At 38.4% G+C, this 11696-nt stretch overlaps 1 protein-coding gene and 1 long non-coding RNA gene across 2 annotated transcripts in view; one reads left to right on the forward strand and one right to left on the reverse strand.

Annotated features, from left to right (window-relative positions):
* Positions 1–7503, forward strand: part of CUL4A (cullin 4A) — a 34265-nt gene extending 26762 nt beyond the window's left edge. Inside the window, exons 16-20 of the mRNA XM_036391101.2 lie at positions 247–360; positions 1264–1369; positions 4413–4585; positions 5478–5630; positions 5907–7503. Of these exons, the coding sequence (XP_036246994.1) occupies positions 247–360; positions 1264–1369; positions 4413–4585; positions 5478–5630; positions 5907–6002 (642 nt within the window). The 3' untranslated portion in view covers positions 6003–7503. The remainder of the gene's footprint in view (positions 1–246; positions 361–1263; positions 1370–4412; positions 4586–5477; positions 5631–5906) is intronic.
* On the reverse strand, positions 5995–11466 carry LOC118691745 (uncharacterized). The gene is made up of 2 exons (XR_004981075.1): positions 11233–11466; positions 5995–6166 (listed from the first exon to the last, which is right to left on the reverse strand). It is a non-coding gene; the product is annotated as an uncharacterized LOC118691745 (long non-coding RNA).
* Between the last annotated feature and the right edge of the window lie 230 nt (positions 11467–11696).

The following is an 11696-nucleotide window of genomic DNA, read 5'->3' on the forward strand; positions in this document are numbered from 1 at the left end:
CTGTTATTCAAAACAAGGAAATTAAAAACCCAAGGAAAACGCAGTTATTTTTGAATTGAGGCTTTCTTATATGCATAGTAGTACCAGTGTACTTGAGAGCAAAATTTTGCTCTTTGGGTTTAAATTTTTCCCATAAAAGAGCCTATTATGAAACATGGTTGAAGAGAATAAAGAAATTACATGTGTGAAATCATTTGGTATCACTGCAAGATATAATGCTAGTGTTTTTTTCTCTTTTCTTAATAGATGATAAAGCTTCAAGAAGTATTTAAAACCTTTTACCTGGGAAAACATAGTGGTCGAAAACTTCAGTGGCAGACCACTTTAGGACATGCTGTCCTAAAGGGAGAATTTAAGGAAGTAAGTTTGCTTACATAATGCTTTGCCTGTTAGGTTAAAATTTAAGTCAATTATTTGGAATCTAATCATGTGTTGCGTAATATTTTTGTGGAGGAACAATCACAATTCACTACTGTTATTTTGTACAGAAAGTAGGCTTTTTTTTATTAAACTGAAATACCACCTAGCTAACAAGACAACAATATTTGATAGGAATTGTTTCTCATTCCAATAAATTAAGTTGTAATAAAGCAAGAAATAAAAACAAGAAAGAATACGGCATTTTTAATCTGTAATTTGGGATTGTTTTGATTGTAGAAATCCTGGTGATGCTTTTGGTACGCTTGACATACATAAAGAGACTGAAGGGTGTTAGTCATGTGATGGCTGTGGTTAAAATTTAATGCTTGTTGAATATTTAACTGTTAAATAGCTGCACTGTTTGTTCATGTGGTTCTGTTTTGTCTCATGCAGTATCTTACCTTGTAATAGTGCAGCTTCACTAAGCCACAGCAAAGACAAAAATTCTTGAATTCCTTGAATTCTTTTATTAACTCATTTTGAATATTAACTTGAGTTAATTAGACAAATTCACTCTTGATGGTGGCAACACCATAAATGTCATATATTGTAATTAAAACGAAGGATTCACTTCACTACATACAAGGCCACCCTAACAAGTTTTTGCTATGTATTGTATTGTTACTGTTAGAGCAGCAAAAAAAAGGAGATTTTATAAATATCCCATTTTCCCAATACTCCATTCAGGCAAATTCTTCTGTGTGCCAGGCATTCTAAAATGCATATCCATTCTTCTAGAAACAGAAAAATAAATGTATACTTTCTGTAACTGTCAATTGTAGGGGATACAATAGAAAATTCTCTGAATCTATTTCTATCTATTATGTGTTGTTTCTCTTTTAGGGGAAGAAGGAGTTTCAAGTATCGCTTTTTCAGACATTAGTATTGCTTATGTTTAATGAAGGAGATGAATTCAGTTTTGAAGAAATTAAAATGGCTACTGGTGTAGGTAGGAAGAACACTTTCTGATTTTTAAATTTATTCATCAAGTGATCGGCAATTATGATTTGGTATGTGAAGGCCTAATTTTAAGAAATTTTTCACGATCATTAAGACAAACTTCATGTGCCAAAAGCATACACACACCAAAAGAGATGAGAACACACTGCAGGTGTTTCTTAGTGTATTTTCTTGGTGTGTAAAATTGACCCTTCACAAAATTACTAGTGAGAGCTGTGTGGCATGTGGTACTAACAACCTATTAGATTTACAAAATGTTTCACTGCAATTCTTAAAATGTAAGTGGTGATAAACACTGTTGTGTGTACAGATTATTTTTGCTCTCGTTTAGTTTCACATACTAGATTTTGAAAATTACCTGCTTTAGAATGCTCTCAGTTGGGGGTGATTTAAGAGAGTATTTTCAATTGAACTGTTCTGAGAGCTCACCTGCCTGTTGCCCATTCCTGTCACTGGGGTTCCCCTTCACAGCAGGTCTGATCTGTTCAGAGCAGCACTGTGTGCTGGGTGTGTACTTTGTAGCTTTCTGCCTCTGCACTTGAACCTGAAGGACAAAGCTGAGGAAGAGTACAGTTTTCTCTTTAACCATCTGCAGGGTCTGTCTTGTGTTTTTATGTTCCTTGGTGGGCTTTTTCCCCCAAATTCTTACACTCTCTTGAAATAGTTACAGCCAGAACACTGTCATCATTACTCTCTGCAGTTTTGGTATCAATCAGCAGCTTATACCCAGTAGTCCTTCATGTGTTGAAACTTAAGATTAGCCTAATACAGCAGTATCTGAAGGAGTATTTGAGCCCTTACAAGTCCTAAAATATTGTAATATATTTACTAAAAGACTGTTAAATGGGGATACCAAGAATCCTTGCAGTTCAGAATGATGCATTGCAGAAGGAAGTACTGCCTGGGTGCTCCATTGTCTCAGTGTCAGTGCTTCAAGTTACTTAGTCATCCTCTCCCTTAACAGTAAGGGAGCTGAAGAAAATCCATGCCAGTGATAATAATCATCAGGATAGTCTGGAGAGGCACATTAGGTTGGAGCACCCTGTTTACAGAACAAACACAGGTTCATGCAAGCCTGATCCAGGTCCTGCTTTCTCATCTCAAGGGTTGCTGTCCCTTGGAGCTGGCATTCTGGCTGCCTGACAGCAACAGATAAAATCTGCTGCATGGAAATCCATGCCATTATAGCACAAAATAAGGAATTCAATAGACTGTTTTTAAGGCAGATGGCTGGAGTTGCTAGTTGGGAGCTACCTTTATGTCTTTGCACTGATCTCCATGTCTGTATTTCTCTCCCCTTTGGAGATGTAGTATAAAAATTCAGGTGGTAAGGGACAGCTCATGGTCCACGGGGTTCCTGTGAGGCCAGGATGAATAGCATAGAATCACAGAATGGCTGGGATTGGAAGGGATCTTAAAGAGAATCTTGTTCCAACCCCCTGCCCTGTCCCCTGGGCAGGGACACCTTCCATTAAGCCAGGTTACTCAGAGCTCCATCCAGCCTGGTCTTGAACACTTCCAGGGAAGGAGCATCCAGGCAACCTGTTCTAGTGCCTTGCAACTCTGACAATAAAGAATTTCTTTCTAATACCTAATCTTTTCTGTTTCAGTTTGAAGCCATTCCCCCCTTTTCATGTCACTACATGGTCTTGTAAATTTACAAGTTCCTCTCCATTTTTCCTGTAGGGATTAACTGACCATGGTTGGAACTTGTGTTTTCCAATCACTGTTACAATAAATCTTCATCGGCCTCTTTAATGAGATTGTCCCTGGTACATTAGGACAGTGAGAAAAAGCATAAACTGTTACTCAGAGAAAGAATGGTCACCTTCTCTCTGATTGTGCTTCTTCAAGATATGTTATCCAAATATATTCCATGTTTTTACTTGCCTGTTAAGGGGGCCTCAAGGAGCTGTGGTTTTTACTTCTACTTCAGGGATTGATAGGTAATTGTAAATTCCTTCCCTTTGGCATGCTGTAACCTGTGACTTCACTTGCAGAGCTCCAGAGTGTTTTAACAGCAGCCTTGTTTCAGGCAAAAACACAGCTCAACAATCTGCATTAACTGAGGCTGAAACACACAAAATGTCTCAAATGTCATAAATGCCAGTTTAGCCCACATTGTGTAAAGGGTTTTTTTAAGAAATCATAGAAGGAAGAGTTGGAAGATTAAAAGAAGGAAAAGGTTGCTCTGCGTAAAAGCTCAGATTTTAAAGTATTTTAAAAATAGCAATAGTGTTAATCTTTTACTCAGCTGTACTTCAGCACTAGATTGCAAAACCTTTCTTTCAGTTTTTAGGCTAAAGCTCTGTTCAGGAGATCCAACACATTCAGTGATAATTTTATAGTGTGACTAAAGTATTCTAGAGACTGCAGAGGCTGTTTCAATGCAAAATCTTGATAGAAGACTTTGCAACATAATTAGAATGTTTAAGACTTCATTTTATGTTGTCTTAATGCTTTTAGCCTTAAATATTACTAGATAAAATTTTCCTCACACACTTGTGTCTACTACTTTCCCTTTTTGGGAAAGTTTGACTATAATAGCTGTCAGCTCTACCCTCCCACAAAACTTTGTCCTGTCAATTTAGACTTCTGTATTTTTATTTGATTATGTATTCTTTGCTGTGTGATAAAAACACTGATCAAATCTTGAAATAGGTGGTTTTGAGTTTCTTGTCATACGCTGACTTTTTCTTTTCCAAAGTCCTGTTACCACCACACAAAACTAAAGCAATAAAATTAAGTTTGTATTACTGTGAAATCTTTTCTGAAACTATTTTGGAAGGAAAACTCACTGAGATGAGCATAAATCTGTCTTTTTCTGATCTATATAAATCTGTGCATGCTCTCAGCCTGTGGAAGATGAGACCAGGTTTGAAGGCTGTGAGCTACTTCTTAATTGGAACTTAGTTAGAAGAAAGTATTAACATAAAACCACTGGCTTTTCAATTTATTTCTAGATTAATCCCATAAAACTCTTGATGTTAATGTTTTGTTCTGCTTTCTCCCATATTTGAACTCCTTCACAGAGGACAGTGAATTAAGAAGAACCTTGCAGTCTTTAGCTTGTGGAAAAGCACGAGTACTGATTAAAAATCCCAAGGGCAAGGATGTAGAAGATGGAGATAAATTCCTCTTTAATGGTGATTTCAAGCATAAGTTGTTTAGAATAAAGATCAACCAGATTCAAATGAAAGAAACAGTACGTACTTTTTGCATTTATTCTGTTATGTATTAACTGTTATATAACAGTTTATGTATTAACTGTTTATATATCCCATATGGAAAGACGTAATCTCTTGTATTTTTTGCATATAAAGAAATGAATATTTAAATTCAAATTATAATTAATTTTTAGAGTAGTCAGGATGACCCTTCACAGAATTACTAGTAAGAGCTGTATGAGGCAATAAAGACTTTAAAATCACTGAAATTGAAAACAACTTAGGTTGCTTCCTGTGCTTGCAAATTTAAATGTCTATATATTAAACTAAAAGGATCTTGTAGATGTTTCAGTCCATCTTAGAAGTTTCTGTGGTATTGCTGAACTCATGAATCAAATGTCACCATGTCATTTCTATATTTAGCAGGTAAGAAGGCTATCAAAGTTAGGGTTGTCCCTGATCCTGCAGTGAAAACAAACCTTTTTTGTTGTATCTGAATTCCCATTCTTTACACAAGGTGACATACTCTAATTAACAGTGACTTGTTTCTTTTTGGCCTTTGCATATTAAATTCCCTCAAAGTCAAACTGGAGTTTGACACAAAACACTGCTGTGTTTGGGCTGTCAAAGTGTTATGGGTTCTCTCAAAAATCTTAAGGGAGTTTCTAAGATTTACTTTTATTTACCAAATAATATAAGACACATTTTTTCCTTTACATTATCCTGAATTTTCTCTTTTACTTGCTTTAGCAGTACACTTCAGAAATCACTTAGCTCTTGGAATGCAGTAATGCATGCATCTGTCTCAAAGATAAATAAGAATGCACAAATAAGAGCTTCATTTTATTGTGAAGGTTAACTATAGAGATAGAATTAATAAAAAGTAGCAACAGAGGGTGATATGATTTGTGGTGTTGTATTGCTCTTTAGGTTGAGGAACAGGTCAGCACAACTGAAAGAGTATTTCAGGACAGGCAATATCAGATTGATGCTGCTATTGTACGAATAATGAAGATGAGGAAGACTCTTGGTCATAATCTTCTTGTTTCTGAATTGTATAATCAACTGAAATTTCCTGTAAAGGTAACTCATGTTTTTGTTTGTCAAACCATCCTAGATTTATCTTAATATATGTAATATATGTTTCTATTCAGCTTGTCTATAAGAGCATGAAATGTGAAATATCATAGAATTAAACCCAAAGATGAAGTTATTGAGTGAACAGAAATAAGTCAGAGTATCATACTACATCAATTACATACTATGATGCATTTCTTATGCAGCTTTTAGCAGTATTTTTTTTATATATGTTTGCCTTTGTATTACTAACTGTTATACTAATCTCATCTTTTCTTGTAGCCTGGAGACTTGAAAAAGAGAATTGAATCTCTCATTGACAGAGACTATATGGAGAGAGACAAAGACAACCCCAATCAGTACCACTATGTTGCATAAAGAAGAAGAAATAGTTTTATTTAAAAAATTTTAAAAAACCTTAAAAAATAAAAACCAAAATCATCCACATGTATCTTTAGGACACCAAATACATATGCTGTTCCAGACTTTCCTTTTAGCAGATTTCAGGTTGATGTACATTATTCAAGCAGCTGCATGCACTGCTGTGGAAAAGAAGCAAAATGACATGTTAATTGATCACCTTTGTCAAGACTTCTTACTAATTTTAAATGCCCTGGGGTTTTTTTTCCCCTTTAGTTAATCTTTTGTTCTCTTGGGTTCTTCAAAATTTAGTTTTACAGTTTTCTTTAGCAATGTCATTGAAGTTGGATGGAAAGGTAAAACCACCTGTGTGAGAAATACTTCTGTCATGGATGCAAGTCTGGTTTCTTCATTTAGGTGTTCCTAACTGCATCCACAAAGTCCCTAAATGCTGCATTCTTTAGCTACAGTTACAACTTGGGTAACTTTTTAAAAACCCTTCATTGATGAACATGTATGTACAAGCAGTGTTGTTGAAATACACTGAAGTTTTGCACCATGAAAACCCTTAAACTCGTGTTCAGTTAATTTTCTTCCAAGTTATTTCAAACTTCAGTCTGGTTTGGATAAATCAGGTTTTGAAGTGAGATTCTTGAAGTGCCAAGAGGACAACTGCATTCATGTGTGTACTGAGCTGTTGGATACTTTAGCTAAAATATGGATTGTTCTATTATTACTACTTCTGCTGGCTTGGGTGGCAAAGATTGGATTTGAGTCAAGGAGGCCCTACCTCATTTTAGGGCAGCAGGTGTATTTCACTGTTCCTGTAATTGCCGTAACATTTAGTTCTGCCTTGAAAATAACATCCAGGGAACCTACTGTACAGCGTGCTCCACTTTAAGAAAACAAAACCTTTTTTTAAAAAAGTACTTTTATGATCTCAATATTGGGAAAGCATAGCTTTTTGTCTTGAAAGACTAAGGACTTTGTGCGTACTTTGTTACATATTGTACATATGTAAGTTGATTTGAATTAAAGAGTGAAAGATGCTGTAGATCTGTTAGATAACCATAACCATAAGGAAGACACACCTTTTCTGGTAATACTTGCAAGACTGTTTATTTTCCTGATTTGTCTACTGGTATGTTTAATTCTGAAAAAGAGCTACCAAAGGAGTTTTGATCACTACATAAAGGAGAATTTACCTGAGCAATATTTTCTTGAGAGATACCTTACTAAGTTTATGTAATGTGGGGTTTGTGCATCAATTAAAAGGCCACTTCTTAAAGTAAACAGTGCTATGAGGTGACAACTTGTGGAACTATATATTAAAAGTCCTTATTCTGTCCTCTGGTGTTATTAATTGTATTGCATTCTGAAGTATTTTTGTTCCCTTTGTGTTTGGAAACTAAACACATTTAGTTTATTGTATTTAAAGCATATTTAATATTATAATTTAATGTAGACTTATTTTAATATTTGAATCTTCAGTTAATGCAAATAAAATCTTTGATGCATATTAAGTATTAATTTCTTAGCCTTTGTGAGGATGTGGCACTTCAGTTTATTTTTGAGGTTGGCTTTTTAGTGTTCTACCATTCACTTTGTAGTTCAGTTTTTAAGGATATGGAAACCAGTCAGATCCATCTTACCAGACTTCTAAACCAAAAAGGAATATGTGCCTCACAGAAAGGTAATGGCCAGAGAGGCTTAAACCACACTGAAAGCTGGCAGTAGTGTGCAGTAGCTGTTAGGAAGCAGTGAGAATGTCCTGCCTGCCCCTTCTGAACCCAAATGTTCTGGTTCAGTAGTTTTAAACAATAGCTTAAAGCAGTGGTGTTATCCTGAAGATGACTGAAGTGGTTCTGCCTCAAGAAGCAATGTTAATTAAAAGTGCTGAGATATGCAGTTTTTCTTAATTGTCACAGACTAAGGGCTCTTTGGCCACATTATTCTGGTCTAGCAATTAAAAATGAATTGTTCCACAGCAGTGGAAATTATGAAGCCTGTCTTTCTGTGCTGTATGCCCTTGGTACCCAACTGTATCATCCCCTACAAATGACCTCAAGCAGCAGTACTCAGAGGGGTTCTCCTTGGTGCTGCCTTTCTGCTTGTGGCAGTGGGGGTTTTGTCCCTCATCCAGCTGCTCATCTCTACCCATCCCCTTACCCCCTGAACCCACAGAGAATGTCATGATCCCTGAAGACTTATCCAGACTGGTCTGCAAGTGGCTTCAGAGGTTCAAAAGCTTTGGGAGAGATTGACAGGCCAGGTAATTGTGACTCTTTTTCTCAGGTCCTCATTTTTAATTTGATTTCCTCAAATTTTTCTTAATGGGACATGTTATGTGCTAAATCAAACAGGTAAGCAGTTATGAGTCAGCGTGGAAATCACTTCTTCATAGTGAAACAGCTGCATTTGATTGCTTTTCAGTAGCTGGTGATGGAATTTGGCTGAGCAGTCTGACTGCCTCAATCAGTTGGTTCTTTGGGGTCACATTGCTTGAGTGTACCTGTACCCACAGGGCAGAGGTTGCTAAACGTTTCTTCCTGGAAGATCACCCAGTGCTGAAGATGTTGGGCAGCAGCAAAGTAACAGATGTTCTCTATAGCCCATCAATGTTCAGGTATGTTAGGGAAATCTGGATCTTGGCAATTCAGTGTCCTTAGAACAAATTGTAGAGCAGCTTCTATGGAATCACAAAAAAATCAGCAGGAGCCTGGATACAGCTGGGGGCTCTAACTTATCCAAACATATACATTTAAAAAGCAATTTTCCTAAATGTGACATGCTGTTATCTAGCCCAACATTTCCTGAGGGAAAGTGATTGTGAGAATGTAGGCTGGGGGCTGACTTACAGGTGCTTCCCAAGCCTGGCAGTTCCAGCTCTTCTTAGCTCTCCAGCCAACAGCCTCCTTTCTGCCCTCTCCTTGGGCCTTTTTTCCTTAGTTCTGTATTTTAGCTTTCCCTGGATTCCTTTAGCTGAACCTGGGTTTAGCATTTAACTCTTGATTTGCTGCAGCATTTTTCATCCTTTCTTTGTGCTATACATCTTTGAAAAAAAATTACCTTTCAGGTAACTTCAGTGTCTCAATTTGTTATGCAGATCTACCTATACACTGCTCCAGGCAGGGGGCTGAGTGCCTGGGAAGCTGCCCAGTGGAAAAGGACCTGGGTGTGCTGGTTTGGCAGTGGCTGAACATGAGCCAGCAGTGCCCAGATAACCAAGAAGGCCAATGGCATCCTGGCCTGTATCAGCAATAGTGATCCCAGCAGGAGCAGGGCAGGGATTGTCCCCCTGTACTCAGCACTGCTGAGGCGACACCAAAAATCCTGTGCTCAGTTCTGGGCCACTCACTACTCTCTACTACAAGAAAGACACTGAGGGGCTGGAGAGTGTCCAGAGAAGGGCAACAGAGCTGGGGAAGGGTCTGGAACACAACTCCTATGAGGAACAGCTCAGGGAGCTGGAGTTGTTAAGGCTGGAAAAAAGAAGGTTCCAGAAAGGGAGCATTACTGCTGTCTTCAACTGCCTGGAAGGAGGCTGTAGCCAGGTGGGGGCATTGCTTTCTTTTCCCAGGTAACAAGTGACATGATGAGAGGAAAAGACCTCAAGCTGTGCCAGGGGAGGTTTAGACGGGATATTAGGAAAACTTTCTTTACTGAAAGGGTTATCAATCACTGTATCAGGCTGTCCAGGGAAGTGATGAAGCCACGATCCCTGCAGGTATTTAAAAGGCCTCTAGATGTGGTGCTTAGGGACATAGTTTAGTGGTAGGCTAGGCAGTGCTGTGTTGCCAGTTGAACTCAGTGATGTTTGAGGTCTTTTCCAACCTAAATGGTTCCATTTTGTTTGTAGGTTTATTATCTTTGGCAGGTAAGTTCAGGAGAGTGGCCTCTGTACCATGAACTTGGTTAGCCATTCCTAGCAAGTCTCTTCAGAAAGTAGGTAACTGTGTGAAGTCAGGTAATACTCAGCAAAAGGCTATGGGAAAACAGAGTCACATTTCGTGGAAATTCTTTCCTTGTAAAATCTCCTAGCCTGTACTCTGTCTCATTTGTTTGTAGTCTGTCTTGACCTCACAGGACAGTTTTTACTGTAGTAATGGCTCCTAACTCTGCTGGGTGTTTCCCATGAGCAGCCCAATCTGCATCCACAGCTCTGAAGAAAGGCCAGGGTGTGCATCATGGTTCCTATCTGGGCCTGTGAGCATGCTGCATGGCCAGCAGCTCTGTCAGATGAAATGTGTAGTGGCTGGGTATGGACTATGTTTCCTTTCCCTCAGTGACAGCACGAATCTGGACCTCCAGGCTGTGTATACAGCAGCTTTTACAGAAGCTTTAACTTTGTTTGTTTATGTCTTACCCTGCTATCGTGTTTGATTGATGTCAGCCAACAAGTTACCAAGCACTGGGGCTGATGGCCAGCACGGCTGTGCAAGACTTGATGCATTTGTCTAACAAACACCCTGGTAGTACTTGTACTGAAAGGAGGTGGAAATTGATGTGGTGCTGTCTCTGCCCCATTAATAAAGGCCCAGTGAGTTAATGATCCACATCATGAAGGTCAACATCATTCTCTGCTGATAACCTTATGTTCCTTATTTACCAAATTTTACCACGTTATTGTTGCTTTATGCAACTTTTTTTTTTTTTTGTGAGCAATCCAAGCATCTGTAATTTTTCCCTTTACAGATGCCTACTGATTTTCCAGCAGGAGGCAGAATACTGCACACCAAATTTAAACCTGACCTTGGGCCTCCCTTCCCATTTGTCTTGTGGCAGACTTCATATTCTGCAGACTTTCCTCCACTGCCAGTGCAGGTTCCAAAAACAGTGATCCAAAATGAGAACAACCCATGTCCCACCTCCATTACCCTCGACCCCTCTGCAGATGAGTCATTCAAACACTTGACTAGAGCTGCTCATTATGTCCTTTTTCAAACTAACTTCTGCTTTTGGCAATGCATGGAAAGAATAAAGATTGCTAGAAGTGCTGCAGGGAAAAACAAACTTAACTAAAATAATGCATTACTGTGTCTAAAAATGCACAGGTAAAAATGCAGCATTAAAAAAGAAATTCATGTTTATAGCAATAGCATTGAAAATGAAAGGCAGATCTGCATGCCGTCCTGGTAAACTTGTCCAGGATGTTTTGGGGAAACAAGAACTGTGAGCGAACTCAGACAGACAGCAAGGAAAGGATAAGTTCACAGCAGCTGAACTTGACTTTAGCAGCTGGAAGTACCTAAATTGCATTTCAAATGGGTTCAATGTAAAAAAGTACGAAGGCAGCTTGGGAGCAGGAATCATTCTGCCTCAGAGATGATGAATCTGGAGCAGCCTGTAGTGAGGAGAGGGACTCTACAGCAGGCGTTGTGAGAAAGCAGAGGACACTGCTAATGGCACACGTTCCAGTCGGACTAGAAACAGGATTGCAGGAGCGAGATCCAGCTTCTGGGGTTTCAGATGAAGTAAGCATACCCCTAGCAGTGTGGATAAAAGAGAGCATTGGATTACAAAGTGATCAAACGACCTGGGCTGTCCATTTCCATTACGTCTGAGAATGTTTACAAGCTAACTTCCACCTTCTTTTCTGGTTTTCTCAAAAAAACCCAAAAAACAAAATAAAAGGGATTCCTTAACAACCATGAGACATCTGAAGCTAGGTGAAATTGCAATTTTTACCCATGCAAACACACGTCATTAACA

This window comes from Molothrus ater, chromosome 2, assembly GCF_012460135.2.
Source record: "Molothrus ater isolate BHLD 08-10-18 breed brown headed cowbird chromosome 2, BPBGC_Mater_1.1, whole genome shotgun sequence".
Lineage (NCBI taxonomy): Eukaryota > Metazoa > Chordata > Aves > Passeriformes > Icteridae > Molothrus > Molothrus ater.